The 16,600-nt window shown below is 39.9% G+C and overlaps 1 protein-coding gene across 2 annotated transcripts in view; it reads left to right on the top strand.

Moving 5' to 3' along the window:
- Window positions 1–14,776, top strand: part of ube2f (ubiquitin-conjugating enzyme E2F (putative)) — a 62,053-nt gene extending 47,277 nt beyond the window's left edge. For both annotated transcript variants that reach the window (XM_072397840.1, XM_072397841.1), the window contains one exon: window positions 13,682–14,776. In XM_072397840.1, coding sequence (XP_072253941.1) covers window positions 13,682–13,732 — 51 coding nt within the window. In that variant the 3' untranslated portion in view covers window positions 13,733–14,776. The remainder of the gene's footprint in view (window positions 1–13,681) is intronic.
- The last annotated feature ends 1,824 nt before the right edge of the window (window positions 14,777–16,600 follow it).

Genomic DNA, 16,600 nt, shown 5'->3' with positions numbered 1-16,600 from the left:
TGAACTTGACTGGATAGAAATCCTAATGTTCTTAGCAGCGTTTTTATTGTGAAAGATGGGCATTCAGACCAGACTGATCTTAAGTACAAAATGATCAAATGTTGGATGATAAGTGTCACAATGAAAATGCTGAATCCAGATCAACAAAATGTTGGCCTTAACAGAAAATGAGCAGGAGGCACAAAAAGTGGTTTGAACCAAATAAACTAGCTTGGTGGCTGTAAGGGTTACAATACAGCAATGATCTCATTATTGATTGCTAACCAGAAACAAAACTACAGGGATAAAGACAGTAAATTTAAGTAAGTTGATAATACTTCATTTAATTTAGTCGTTGTATGTGGATGAGGTTGGATAATACAATGTGCCTCTGTGCTGTTTAGATCCAGTAGTATTATTATTATTAGTATATTATTATTAGTTTTTCTAATGAGCAACTCTAAAGCTTGCTAAGAGAAACAAAGAATAAATCAGGGTTCATCTATGCTTACATTCTTCAGAAGTGTGGTTCTCTCTGGTTTTTTGCGGAGAGGCTGACATTGCTATGAAACACATTCATGAGGAAGAAAAATAGACTACCTCTAAAACTCAAAACGAGAGGGTGAAAAAAACATGAATGCTTATTGGGGATACGCATATTTAAAGCAAACAGCTTTAAGGGCTCTCTGAGGGTTGCAGGGTATGGGGAACTAACTGGAAGATAGCATACCTTCATGGCCTTTTCCCTCCGGTTCCTTTTGAACCCAGAAGTAACACTGACGTAACTTAACAGTGGGTGGAAGACCAGTCAAAACCATACGTTATTCCTCTGTTACATGTCTGCCTCATGAATCCTGGGCTTCACTGTCAGTCCATTCTTTGTTTAGGCTTTTAGAGACTCATTTTAGGAAGTGTTGCTAATATGACCAACTTTTTACCAAAGGTATCTGCAGTCTGAGAGCACCTATACAGGGATAGATGCTGTATGCAAGACATGAGTAGCTGTCTGTTTAGTAAAGTTAGTACATTTTTAAAAAACGCAGTTTTATGACACTGTATGCACATACAACCATGATCCTTAGAGCTCACATGGTCTGTTCTGACCACAAGAATCGCTTCACGGGAGACGTAAAATTCATCAGGTGTGCTGCCCACACTTTCCTCAACATGAATAGTTTCGTATGTGGTGCGTTCACTGCTTCACTTGGATAGGTAGCAAACAGCAGTGAGTCTGCACTTTTGTTGTTGCAGAGTAAAACAGCTGCTTTGTACAAAGTCAACAGTCAGCCTTTGTTTGTAATTATATCATTTACATTGTGATATCCAAAATACTTCCAAAGGCCACTTCTCTGATTATTTAGAATGGCTTTGCTTGCTTGTTTCTCCATTTTCGTAACTATGTGGCAAACATAACATGAGCAGCATATATTCATGTAGATCCTACAACTGAAACTCAAAAATCTACCCTACAAATGAATATTGAAATGACTGAATCAATGGGTCCAGCTGTAAAAGATACACAGCACTGTCTACCTCAGTGGAGGTAGGAAAATTACAGGAAAATTATCTGAATATGTTTTAACAAATTGTTGCATAAATTATTCATTTTCTTATGGTACAATGACTATTAAACCATAAGAGGTTGTGTGATTAAAAACCCTCCCCAGCTGCAGCTTGCTCATACTGCTGCCATCTGGCAAGCAATAAGAAAGTGTCTGCTGCTGTACCAGAAGACTTCGCAACAGTTTTTAGCCTCAGGCATTGGCTACTAAATTCATCCTTCACATTTATCATGAAAATTAGTTTTATTTCTCTGACTTGATCATTTATTCACTCCTCCTCTTTTTTCCCTGTTAGTAGCATAAATAGCCCACATCTATTATTTGGTTACATAATCTTCAGCTGCATAATGATGATTAGAATGTATCTTTGACTGCAGTGATTTAACAAACTCAGAGAAAAGAAACAGCTGTTAGCAAAAAAATGAAACTCCCGCATCTATTAACCTTTTGTCAAACCTAGATTGCATCCATAATGGCTGCATCTCAATGTATAACCTCCTACACAAGAGTTGTGTGCGCTTCAGCACGGTGGGTATGTTTTGCACTCTCTGTAGACCAGACATGTGAATCTTAAAACTATAACGATAGATGTCAAATGTTTGGATTTACTGCTTCGTAACGTCAATCACTGACTGCTCTGTGACTAAAATGAAAACACACCTTCACACATACAATATTATTTGTGTCATTTACTGCTGTCAGGATGATACTATTTTGACAGAGACACGCATGATTGTTATTCAGCAGAGAAATCCTACTGTAGTGTGTCCTCCACAATCTTTCTGTAGGCTCAGTTTTTGCTTCATTTGTGCAGTTAGAACAGTGTTTTTATATGCATAGGGTGCATTTGACATCAATGGCAAGCTTTTTAGAGTAAGTCAGGAGCAATGACATGATACATCGTCATCTTTGTGGTCCCGTCAGTTTGTGACGCCCAGCCTGCAGTCCTGGGACCTTAATTTCTGAAATGACTGAAAAAAAAAATATATATATTTATGGCCTTTAGACTCTCTTTGGAGTACAAAAGGTAGACCAAGGTAAGGAGCTTTTATATTGTTAGAAATAGTGAGAATATTATTAGGATACAGTACAGATAGCATGCTGACATGATGCTAATTTCATCAAGTATATGTATACGTATACATGTGTATATATATATATATATATATATACACATCACGTGAATATACATACAGATATATTTACATATACATATATACAGGCCGCACACTGATGTCTGTTGTATTTTTACCATTTTCCTATGCAATTGATTGGTCGGGAGGTGGTACTTCTACATGTGTTTGATCTCTTATCTCAGAAGTTTCCAGTATAAGTTGCCATGGTGATACATTCCAGTAACAAGCTTAATGATACTGAAAGTTCAGAGTTACCTCACCAAGCCATTAATCCTGCTTTGTAGTACAGGCCCCAGGTCCTTATGCACAGCTGTGATGTCTTTCAGTGCGTTTTGCCACAGTGGGAAGTGGGAATACATGTGTGTGTGTGAGAGAGATCGAGTTTGGAATCTAAAACAAGACTCCAGTTTAACAACAGGCACTGTGACCATTTTCTTTACCATCCACTTACTTTTATCCCCTTGTTGACATTTTAATTGAACTTGAAACATTGACTTACGACCTTCCACCTTGAAGCTTTAATGTCTTCAAACACCAAGCAATACCTGTACAAACACAGAGTTCTAACTTCGTCCCACCGGACTCTGTCAATGCGGAGCAGCCTATTGAGTGGTGATCGAGCCAGGTCACCGTTAAGATGTGAGCATAACCACTCCCTCTGCCCCATAAGTGGCTCAGTGGTCAGAGTGGGTCCAATAACCGGGAGGTTGGCGGTTCAATTCACTCTCGCCACTCAAAAAGATTGGTGGACTGACAGCTGGAGGGGGGGCTCCTTGCCATGGCCGAGGTGCCCTTGAGCAAGGCGCTGTATCCCCATGCTCCTCTGTGATTGGCTGCCCACCGCTCCAGTGTATGGCATCTGTCTCCATGAGTGTGGGACCCTGTGCACATGCATGTGTGTGTCCAACATGTGACTACATGACAATAAAGCAATCTCAATCTTTAATCTTAATCTTTAATAAATCTTATCCCAACCACATCTTACTTCTGCATCTGAATATCTGCCAGAGGCAGGTTTGATTAATTTATCTTCTTATTCTGTTTTTCTTCCCTATATTCTGGGTCTTTCTGGCTCAGTTTGGAGTGACATTTGGTTCAGCTCCTCTGGCTAAAGATATTGGAATGCCGCACTTCCTCCAAAACTGGTACTATCTGTCAATAATGAGTGCATTTCTGCCCTAAGTAATCTTAGCAATAGAAGAGTTTCTTGTATACAAACATGACTGATTCCGTTTTCAACCAAGTGGCAAAACTGCAGTTGGCAGTCATAAGATTTATAAATGTTTATTAACATCAGAAAACATGCATTTACGAGGTATGTGCATTTTTGTTGTCTCATTAATTAAATAACTCATAAATCATAAAATGCAATTTAATAGTTCAGAATTTTAAGGCAACACTAGAGAAGTTTGTGAACCTTCAAACTGTGTGCATCTGACTGACCCTTTTTATGCAAATTTGCAGGGCTGAAACTGCCCTGGAGTTCACAGGGTCTGATGTACTATACTTCAGAACTTTGGCTTCCAGTCCCTCTCCACACCCTTTTTCATTACATTTACGTGATGTGTTTGTGGGCTTTTAGTGACATTGTTGTGGCCTCTTCAACATGACAACATATTCTTGTTTAGGGCTGTACATGTGTGGGGACCACGTGGAGATTTGTTTTTATGACAGTGTTGTTATATCCCGCTACTTTAGGGGAAGCCAAAGAGCAACGAAACTGCCATATTGTGCAGTGTTAGTTTCATATAGAATTGTGGAAAATATAAACTTACCTTTTTTTACCTCTTCGGTTGTGTTTCTGCTCTCCTTATCTGACAAAATCAGCAGCAGGTGTAATGTTAGTTTCACAACAAGTTAGCAAGAACAAGTTAAACTTGTGCCACATTTAACAGAAATGACACTTAATGTTCAAGACACATCAACTATTGTCAGTAATAGCGACAGGATCTTTGCATGATTGATTCAAGATTGCTTTGTTGTCACTATACAATGTTTAGCAAAATTTCAAAATAGTTCATGGTTATTGATTTATTAATATGAACATCATTTTTCAAGCTCACAATGTAATCGGTTACAGCCTCTGGCCCAGACTAAGCTGCTGTCATATTACTCAGTGAGTAAATACATAGCCCGATATGCATCACTGACAATGTCATTGAGTGGTTTTACACACACAAAAAAAGGAGGCAAGAAAATATCGTCTGTGCAGGTGAACCCTTGTACTGGTTTTCATGTTCTTATGACACAGGATCAGAGCTTGGCACTTTTGAGACATGGAGTGAGCACTGTACTGATGCTGCTGGCTCTGGGACTCTTTTACTGCCCTGGATCCACAATCTTCTCCTGCTCTTGGTTACGGGCTGCGATCCCCTTGGAATTTTGATCAATTTCTATCTGTGTTTTAGGCAATTGGTGCAGTTGACCAGCTTGTTATCCCATTGAATAAGCTCGACTCTTCCAAACAAACCAGGTTGAGGGCTGCTTTCTGCTTCAATCCTTCTATAGCATGTTCCCATAAGAAAAGAGCAGAAAGGAAGAAAAAAAAACTGAGTGCTTCATCAACAGAAACCACTGTCATTACAGCACAAAAAAAAAGGCTTGTCACGTAAGTTTTCATTTTATCTTAAACGGTTCAGTCAGTTATGGCTGTGAGGCAGTGAATAACATCAGCCAAAGTGCCTAACAGAAAGACTACTGAGGACAGTGAACAGGTCTGTCCTCCAGTGTCCAGTCAGCCAAAACTTGGTACCCTAACCACCTCTTACTGCAGTGGAAGATTATTCGTGTCAGTTTATTTCCTGAAAAGACTTGGGCCCTAGTATTGCTTGTTGTTTCGGAGCTCTGCTAATGAAGGATGAAGGTCAGTCCCATCTTAACTATTCACATCAAACTTTCTCCATTGACTCTTCTTCAGCAACTTCGGCAGCAGTGTGGTAACAAAGAGCCAGGTCTTTATTGAGCTTGAGATGTCAAAGTCAAGACTTTATCTAATCAAGAATTAAAATGTATTTGTTTAATAAAATTAATCTCTATCAGTGTTGTGATCACAAACAAGAATAAAAGCATTGACAAGTCAATTGACGAACATCCCATCTTACCACAGTGCCATATTCTGTTGGAAGCCTTTGGTCCTGGCATTTATTTGGATGTTACTTTGACATGTCTGGCAATGAGATTCCCTAATGCCAGCACTGTTTCTTTACTACACCATTATATTGTTCTAAACAGTGACAGGACTGCCAAAATTTCAAGGCACTGAACACTCATCCACCCAATCACCCATCCATCAATTCCACCATCCATTTTCCTTTGCTTTTCTGAATCCCCCCAACGTATTCTGGATCTGACCCTAGGCCTCCTTCCACTTAGATGTGCTGCCCAAATTATCCTAAACAAGTATCAGATACCACCTAAGCTGATCGATTTTCAGGCTTTTTGATGTTGCTAACCCACTGCTGTTTCTCTCTGGCCAGCAGCTCCTTCAGAATTAGCATTGGAATTAAACAAAGTCATAAAGCCCACTTGATCACATCATTTGCTTTAAGTGTGGAGTGGAAATCTCTGACATCTGCTGAAGTTGACTTAGATGAACCCCTACTGCTCAAAGTTTAGCTGGACCACACCTAAGCATCATGGGTCTTTGATGTTTTTACTAAACTTGCAGAACTTTAGTTTGTTTTTCTTCCCAAATGTTAAGAAAACTGGCATGAGCACACTTCTATATCCTTTCTTGTCTCTTTTGCTCTCCTTCACCAAGTCTTGCCTTTTCACATCTGTAGGAGCCAGTTGGTTTACACTACTATATAAAGAGGGAATTGTGTGGGTGTAGGTTGCATTAGGACCAGAAAGGAAAATCACTTTTGACCGCTTTGCCGGGAACACGTTGTCTACAGCATGCCGTTTGTTGGTTGTTTCATTGGAAAGACAGTGGAAAGTGGAAAATAAATTGTCTATTTTAACTGCAAAGGACAGCGTTTGGACTATCATTTACACCATCTAAACCAGGTAACAAGCGCGTCCGTTAACATTCCGTGTGAAACATCAGTGGCTTTCAGCATTTGCTTAGTCTCTTCAACATCTTTTCTTATCCCTCCAGTTTTTTCTTGGCAGTTTGTTTAGCAGATACATCCTGTGGCTTTTTCTTGCATGTTTTTATATTTTAGAAGTTTTTAAGCCACTGCTTGGAGCGACAGGGTTTAATTGTCATCCCCTCCTCTGTGTTGGCAGTACATATAATGAGTACCTGCAAGGATCTCTGGAGGAGAAGGGAGCGTTTATTGCCTTCTGTTGGTGAAATGGCACCCAAAAAAGAAAGTTACAGTCTCACAAAGTTTTTAATCAATTGCTTAGTTTACTTGGAGTATTCAGTCCAATAAATGTCAGAGGGATTTGCAGTCCCAGCCAGTTTTCAACTGAGACAGAGACCAAGGTGAATGCATCGTGGACGCGGTATAGACGGTAATGGGTTTTTTCCACTGATGCTTGTCCTCATGAAATTTGTGTGGTACCTTTTAATTGGGTTGTCTCTGAAATATATCTTGTTTTCATCCACTGAGCAATGTTTTTGGCTTGTTTTAAACGTAGTTTCTGTGCGCTCTGTCACTTTGTTTGCTGCACCCACCAGCTTTATGTGAGAAGGCCTGATTAAGTCAACTGTAAGCTTTGTGTTGTATTTTCATTCCTACTCTGGTGTCAGTTAACCCTGTAAACCGTCCTCTACCCTTATTTTCAGAAAAATGACATGGTCACTTAATCTTATAACACTGTATAACACAATATACTGTAGCTTCCACTTTATTCTGGTTTCTCTTATAAAGATTTACAGCTGAGTTGACATTTAGGTACTTAAAGTAGCTCAAGTAGTTCCTCAGAGGCAGACAAACTTTTGCAGGTTTTCTTCTTTTGCTTTGTCCACCTCATTGTTCTCAACAACTATTAGATGTATTGAAGACTCAAGGTGATCCATGATGACTAATGGCTGCGATGATTTCTCTGATGGCGGAGAGTAAAGGTCCAGGGATGACCTACTGTGCTAGCATGTTAGAAATGTTGCTCAATGAGCTGGACAGCTCTGTAATGGATCGGCTTAACCTTTGTGCAGATGTCCAACCATCATTATCATCCATCACTCTGAGAATGAACCATGATGTCCATGATGATTAATTTTAGGATGGCACCATAGTAAGCTTGTAATTTAGATTTGTCCACGGCTGTTTTTGAAATGAGCAAAACTAAACTATCACTCATCTATGCTTTTGGTAATTAGCGAATGCTTGAACGCTAACACGCCAACTTTGCATGAAGAAATGTTTTATTTCATTCAGTTCATCAGAAATATACACTAATTAAGTGTTGCTGCTTGTCATTTCTTTGTTGCCTTGAGAGTTTTGACTTGTTTGACACACCGTTGCTCATATTTTGGATGATTTCTCGTGCCTCTAAATTTAATTTCAAACTACAGACTTCACTTCTGTTATCTGTTGATTTTTCAAAATTAAATGATTAATTTCAAAGCTGGTTTGTTGTAGCAGAACATTATGGCGCTACTGAAAATATTTTCTGTCCGAGACATTTTTTTGTTCTTTAAATGAAGCCAGGCTGAGAACATTCAGAAGTCACATGACAACGATGATGTGGTCGATAACAAGTGTGCTCTCTGGGGAAATCCTCACTGCCTAACAGGGGGACAAAACAGATTTGGGGCAGTAGTCACATGAGGTTGACCTGACTGAGTCAGTCTGCAGCACTTACTACCGTTTCTACAGATGCATAATCGTGAAATGAGTGGCATTTATTTCCATGGCTGTTCCTTCTGATCCGGCCTCCCTAAAGCAGACCAGTGTCTCTGTTCCTCTTTGTTTTAGTCAGTCGTGTCATCGTGTAAACATGTGATAAAGATTTCATTTTGTAGTCCCTTTTGTATACCTGGACTAAACTGTTCACTCTGCTTAGAATAAGAAGTATATTTTCTGTGTGGACCAGGAGAAATTATCTTTCCATCTTTCAGACTTTTCCTTCAGTAAACACGTAAAAACATATATTAAAAATCTAAAACAATATTTCATTCATTTGGAAAAAATAAAAGCCGCACAGACTTGAAATATGATTATTAGAAGCTTAAACTGGATTAGAGTAGATTTATGAGCTCCCAAAGGTGGAATATCAGAGTCATTTGAAAATACATTGTTTTTCTCTGGAGTAGTTGTCACTTCTTGTTAAGCTAGTGTCTGTGGTGCAAGGAGTGTGACTGGCTGAGTGGCTAATGGTTTTGATCTGTATTCCATACAGTGTCACACACTAATAAACCAAAATAGCAGATTCACTTACACAGGCATTCAGTCAGTGCTGCTCTTTCACCATTAAAATAGGCTCCACAGAGGATTGATCTCTCAGCAGCACCATCCCTCTGTGGACAGATACTCAAACTGCTGTCATCACAGCTGGGGTTTTTGACAGAGGCAAGTTTTTTAACATTTCCGACTTTCCTTCCAAATTCCACACAAACACATACGCACCATGCCTTTTTTTCCACTTTCTATGCTGTATTTTTCCCCGTCTCTCATGCATTTTCTCACATTCTCAGTTTCTCACTTATACCCTTGTGACCATACAGAGGTCTTAGTAATACATGCGTGACTGAATGGATACTAGAACTACTTAATAAATCACTGTATTGATGTCACTGTGGACGTCTGTATAGTACTGTGCAAAGGTCTTAATCCACCCATCATTTCTTTGTATTTTGTTTCCACCGAGCCAGCCTTTCATCTAAGTTCTCCAGTGTCTCTGAGGGTTTTAGTTTTTCTGTGGACGATGAACTAGTGTTGTGTCTACTCATAATGGACTACAAAGAATCAAGTTTGAATTTTATTTTCTGGTACTTTGCTAGCTGCAGCCTTATTCTTTAGTTGCATTTACAAACTGGATGCTTGTTTTTTATGCATGTTTGACAGGCAGTATAACTTGTCCTCTACTTGACCAGTTTCCTCGAATATAAAAATTCAACAAGTGAGCCACTAAAGAAGAAGACTCAAACCTAAACCACTATCTGAAAGTGATTTCTTTACGAAATGGGAAAATAAATCCAGAAAAAAGCTAAGAGATGTATGTTACTCCTTAGTTGATCCATCTATTGTTCACTGAAGCTATGGAAGGGTGGCTGTCAAGAAGCCATTCTTAAGGAAGGGAAACAGGGAGAAAAGGCTGAGCTATGCCAAATGACACAAGAAGTGGACTGAAAATCAGTGGCAACAGGTCTTATGGAGGGATGAATCCTCCCCAGAGCCCGGACCTCAACATTATTGAAGCAGTGTGGGATCATCTGACAGAGAACGGAACAAGACTACTGAAGAAGGCTACTTAAAGACTATAATATAAAGACCCATTAACTGGTGTAATGCTAAATACTGACTTTCAAACTGATTAGAAGCACCTCTTCTGCATGTTTCAATAAATCGCAGCAACTATTTCCATTTTTCCTTGAAATATCTGAAGAAATGAGAGTTGACCTGTGCACAGTACTGTATATGAAATTTCATGTTGGGCAGCAGCATGACACAGAGAAATGGTAGCATTTATTAGCTTAGACCAGCTAAATTGAGATAACGAGTATGAAGCGAGACCAGAAAGGAAGGTTAAAAAGTGTAGTGAGCTGAAGTTGAAACCTTGAACTTTTGTCAGAGGGACTTAAAAATATTCCCTCAGACTGATTGGCTGCATTTCTGCTTTCCTGCTTCTCCATCGCAGCTCTGTGTCGCGTCTTTCGGCAATTTCTGAGGAGCAGGTCTGAAAGCCTCAAAGCCACAGTGAGAAAGAGGAAGTGCACTTGACTTGCAAGCACACAAGTTTTGGCCAATTCTTTCCCTTCAACGGGCTTGTGTTGAGATGTGGGGCGGTTTTATTTCCACTTAAGAACACAACTGTTGTGAAAAGATCTGAAAATAACGTATAATTTCTCTGTGCCAGTGCCTTACTTTCATGATTGAAGCTCCCTCCCTTTATTCATTCCCAGGCTCACTGAACCACAGCCGCTAGCTCTGTGCTCTTTCTCTCCAATGCTTGAACCAGACACAAATGATCAATTTCAGTGTTGTTGTTGTTTTTTTTGTTTTTTTTTCCAGACGCAGTAGGAATTCCTTCAATATATCCTAAGATAAACACATTGCAGGGTTCATAATGGAATGTGACTGTGAGATGGGAGACTGAACTGGTGGAAATAGAGTAGAAGAATATATGTGCAATCAGATGTGTTTTGTTTTACAAGACAACAATGGCAGGAAATACGAAACAGAAGCCCTGCATCCAACATCAGATGAAATGAAAAGCATATGACAGGAAAAAAGGACCTGATTACTGTCAGTATTATCACAGGGTGGTCCTGAGAAATCATTCATATTGTAACATTAACCTCTCTCAGGTCATTCAGTTTTTTTTAAAAAACTGGCTTCCACGCTTTATCAAAAATTGTCCGTCTGCCTAGTTTTTATATCTAAGTATGGGGAAAATACATAGGGTCTCACTGAGCTCCCTCATCCACATTTCATTTGAAGGTACATTATCTGACTTCCAGTGTCTTAAAATTACGAATCACCTGCCGATCCCAGAATGGCCACCAGAGGGCAGGGTTCACACAACCAATTAAAATCCTCGACATCTGCCATTGACTGCTTCAGATCCATGAGAGATATTTGGAGTGTGTCAACATTCTGGCTCAGCCGGTTGATGGCAGAAATGATGTCTGTCACGGATGCTGGGCGGCGCAGCGTCGTGTGTTCACTGCTAGCGTTAGCTTCATTGTTAGCGCCGTCTATGGGTTGTTCTTCAGCTGTTTTGGTTTTGTTAGTTTTCCCCATCGTTTCGTTAAGCATCTCCGACTTGTTGCTATCAAGCTATTAAGTTCTTGTCGTTGAATTTAGTTTTTAAATGGTTTAATTTGTATGAGGGAGCGGAGCCTCACTCAAACATGTCTATCTCATCTCGTGCCCCTCGCGGTCTCTCAATGCTAAGCCTTTCTGATTGGTTGAGTATTTCCAGCGTTTTATTTCCATCATTCTGTCGTCATCATCTCATGTTTCATTTCCACCACTACTTCTGCTAACTTTAAGTTGTACAGTACAAATACTTTTGTTTGCAAAAGATAATCAGTTCTGTAACCCTGGTCTATCTGTTAGGTGTTATATTTTACACATCGTCCTCAATGAAAATGAATAAGAGCCAGGGCTAAAAGAATGTTTCAGTTCCTTGGGCGGGGAGGGGGGGGGGGTTCACTGTGTGCACTTTATATGAACCAGTAGCAGTAGTTACAAGTTAAAAGTTAAAAACTAATACAATTTCTAACATTTCTATAAGCTCATTGCTGTTTTGATGCATGTGCTCATGATGTCCAGTAAAAAATATCTGTGCCGTAATAGTCTTTGACCAGTCCCAATTATTGCACTATCTATGATTTATGATGTGTTTTTGCTTACAGTATTGCTTAGCTCAGCCTTGCTTTTCCTTATATAGTCTGAATAGAGAAAACCTGTAACAAGAGATCTGTTGTTGCTCAATTTAACAGCTCACAGCCTTTGATCAAAATCCACGATGATGTGTGTGTACTGAAAGGCAGTCTGCCTGACATTTCAAAGAGCAGTTTTGCTGAAACATAAGGAGATGTAGACAAGCCAAACCAATAAAATGTCCCCCAAAGCAGAAAAAACTGTTCTGGAGTACAAGATAAGAAAGCTGAAATAATGGACACAACTGAGGCGTGTCGAGTAGGACAGAGAGTAGAGGTCACACACAGAACTCTCTTGGGCCAGATGTAACCGAGAGGTATGGGTCAAGAGAGCGACAGAGGGAAGCGGACAGAACGGACGGATGAAAAGATGCCAAGCATACCCAGAGGGTTCATGATCAAGCTGAAAGGAAAACAAGTCAGGATGAGGACATGGCACACACGACTGAAGGGGATATGACCAAGGAAAGTCAAGTCAAGTGGAGAGTCATAGTTGAGATATGAGGCAGTCCAACCCTCTTACCACTCTTTAAGTGTTGTTTGGTTCTTATAGATACAAAGAGTATTATGCTTGATACGTAAAGTAACTTTCAAGCACATAATTTATGCTTCTCATCAGTTTGAGATAATATCCAGTTCTGATCCAACAGACTGACATCAGTTAGAATACAGATGATATGAGTGGTTGCTTTATTTTTTGACGTTTATTTGTTTGACATACCAATGCTGGTTCATAATTTTGCATCCCGTGATAGTTTATTTCGGGGGTTTTCTGTGTCAGAGACTGTGGGCCTCCCTCCAGGCAAACCCTGGAAAAGACACCTGTATTTATGATTCTTGGATAGTAGGAAAACGAGTGAGATTACACCAAAACTAAAGTCTCTGAACATTCATTCCAACCAAGTCTTCTACATTTGATGTGTTTTGCTTTTGATAATTAATTTGACAAGTAATATGATATTTACTCACTTCTGTGTGCCAAGCCTCTCCTGAAAGTGTTTGAAACCTCCCTGGGGAGGTACATCTCCCACCTGAAAAACAAACTGTTTTATATGTATCAGTTCAGTGTTAATGTCTGACCAGGACCAAGCTGATATCTCTTTATTTTCAGTGGCAGCAGTGCGGAGGAGGATGCTCTTTACACTTGACCAGTTTGTGACCCCAGTATGAACCATGTCACTTCACTTCAGCCTGGCCCCAATATATCTGGCTACTTTTGCTTTGGTGTTTTGGTGAAGCTTGTAGAGTTGCTCAGACAACAACAACATGTCAGGATGTTGGGGTCTTGTAGATGTACACATATCGAACAGCTTTATAGCAAAAGTGCATATTTGTAAAATCTTTGGTTAAATCTATGCTAAAGTGCTTGTGAATATGTCTCTCTTTATGTTTGCATAATAAAGTTTTGTCGCTTGTTTTATTTTATCAGCTACTATCCCTCTAATACTGTTACATTTCTGGTTTGTCTCTCTAACACTTTGCCTCTCTTTTTGCCTTCCATTCAGGAGGATTTTCGAAATAAGGTTCAAGATTACATCAAGCACTACGCCAGATGATAGAAGCATTAGCTACCGACATCAGCCTGCACCAACCAACTTAACTGCTCTACCTTGCCTCAGCTTATCTGGCCCAATCCTCCACATGTGTGAATCAACAGGAGACTTGACTCTTTCCACTCCCCTCCTCTTGACACCACAGCTCTGCCTATGTCCCCCTTTGTTCACCGAGTTGCAATAAACTTCACATTGCAGGAATGAAAGTTAATAAAAAAAACATATGATTATGGAAGGACTTACAAAAGAAAACTATGCTTTAATTATCCTGATCAGTTGAGTGTTGATATGACCGCAATGTCAAGATTGATAAACTGCGCCACCTTGCTGAGGTGACTGAGTGTGTTGAGAACGAGCCGCGACATGAACGACTGGGGGTCTGATGTGATGTTTCACCGTAGTACAAGGAGTCCAGAGAAAGAATATCAGTTCCTCTCAGCTCCCTGATCGAGTGCCTGCATGGTTTGCCTCGCTTAAGAGAGCGCGCACGGGAGTTCACAAACTTACACACACACGCAAACAGAGTGTTACTTTATGTGGTGAAAGATGAGCGCGCACACACAGTTTTCTGACTGGCACGTGAGTTAAAAAGTCTGCAGCCCCATTTGACAGCATGTGAATGACCACATTTTGTTTTTATTCTCCTTGCATGTATACACACACACACACACACACACACACACCAGCCAGAACTACCATAGACATTCGCTGTTTTTCAGCTCCAGTGACATGAAGTGTTGCCACAAAAAACATCAGCCAAATGTTTTGTTCTGTTGTCAGCTTCATCTCTTCACCACTGCACTCTTCTCACTTTTTTGTCTTTCCTCTTTCACTCTCAAACACACACATGACCACATGTACCTTTTTTATATTGATGATGGAGTGTTTCCTTCATATGTACAGTGCAGCCAAAAAGTGCTCTGACTTTTTATCGACAAGTCGGCTCTGAACGTTGGTGCAATGAGTTTAAAATGAAATGGTGATCAGTTTAAAGGAGTGATAGATTTAACTTTGCATCCATGAGAAATAAATGGTGATGGGATTTTACTCCTCTTTGCTCCTGCCCCTTAACCAACCCCTCCACACCCAGGTTTAATCAAGAAAATGTAAATGAATGTGTGAAATTATGACAGAGACCATTAACAGTGTTGCAAGAGAGTACATGAGCGACTTTATCTAATGAGCAGAAATGCAAAGTGATTATTAATATTGCTTTTCTGGATGTATGATTCAGCAACAGTTTCGGGAACTGGCACTTTGGTCCTGTTTATCTCAGGTATCAATATGCATCTTTGGTAACACAATCAAATGTGGAAACAGCTCTCTCAGTTCATCACTTTACACTTTGCATTAAAATATCTCCATGTGCTTCTCCAGTGACCACTTGTGATTGGATATCCCATGTCAAACAGGATATCAATAGTCAGTCTAATGATTCTGCAAAATCTAGATTTAAATTCAGTGACCTGAGCAATTTAAAGATTGTCTAATTTCCCATCTGATTGGGTCACATTAATCATGGCATTTTGTCAAAGATTTCCAGAGGTTGTAACAGCTACACAAAAAGCTCAGTTTAAGCTCACTTCTGATAACTAAAGACAAAGGTTTTCAGAGTATTTATTTTCTTTTGAGTCTGTTTCTGTGCAGAAGTGTCTAGAAAAGCTTGAAACATTAGAAAGTGCTCTGCTCACCACTTGAGATGTAAGTCTTTGTACAACAGCAGCTTCTCCTCTTTTTCCAATGGTTCACATTAAGTTCTTTGTTACCTTCAAATATTCCTTACAAAGGCAAAAGATATTTATGAATGCTCTCAACATTTAGTGAAAGGAATAAAAAGTGGCCACTAGAACCAGTCAGATGGACCCACAGCTTTAGTGCTGCACTCAACGGTTATGTTCACTGTCACTGCAGAAATGAATGCAAACAGGACACGGGAGGTTTCCTGTGCATTAACTATCCAATGCATTCTAGTTTTGTTTTATACAGAATGTTTTTTTTTCCTGAACACCAGAGTTGCAAAAACATCCTAGTGGAACCCCTGGATTATGTGACTCAAGTCAGGTGAGTAGGACTTCCTTCGACGAGGACCAAAAAACATTCATGTTCTTTTTGAGGGAGCGCATGTCCTAGACCTCCTTTGAATGGGGTCTGAGGGATAACAGAGCCTTATCTATGTGTCTTTCCATATATTTATTCATCTTTTTTACTTGAGATCAGATCACCAAAGACGCAGGTGAATGTAAGGTGTAAAAGATATCAGCAGACAATGGTAAGAGTGGTGCAGGCAGGCATAGTTGTGTTATTAAAGAACTCCTGAACTGTTGCTTGTGCTCATTTGTATAAAGGAGGCATACCGACCGAAGCATAATTAAGGCACAATGTAGTGGGGCTCTAGCACTTTGAACAATACTTATAACTGTCAGTTATGTTGTCATATCAGCAGCCACAAATATTCCTAGATTTTCCTTTGGCATAGGCACGATCCTCAGGGAGGAAAACTTCCCTTCCTGTCCATTTCCTTAGAATTTTGCTAGTCATATTCTATGCAATCATAAATTGCTTACCATGTGAAAAGCATCTGCAGATGCACTGAACTTCCGCAGAACAGGTAAACAAGGTTTGTGCCTGCAATAGGTGTGGTCGCATGATCTTGGGTAAAGCCACTGGCTCTAACAAAAGGTTGTGGGTGGGGGTTAAGATCTCGCAACCATGAGTCTGTACTGCATAGTCTCTGTCTGTATATACTCTGGAAGAACAGAGAAATGTGTTCTCTCTCCCAGTGCTGCGAGAGAAAAAAAATGTCGTCATTCTTTTCTCACGGTACTGGTTTGCGAGTTCTCGCAGCTTGTTCTCTACACATCATCTGGGCAG

Source organism: Leuresthes tenuis, unplaced genomic scaffold, assembly GCF_036924035.1.
Source record: "Leuresthes tenuis unplaced genomic scaffold, fLeuTen1.0.hap1 SCAF_12, whole genome shotgun sequence".
Classification (NCBI taxonomy): Eukaryota; Metazoa; Chordata; class Actinopteri; order Atheriniformes; family Atherinopsidae; genus Leuresthes; species Leuresthes tenuis.
This window is presented reverse-complemented; position numbering and strand designations above follow the sequence as displayed.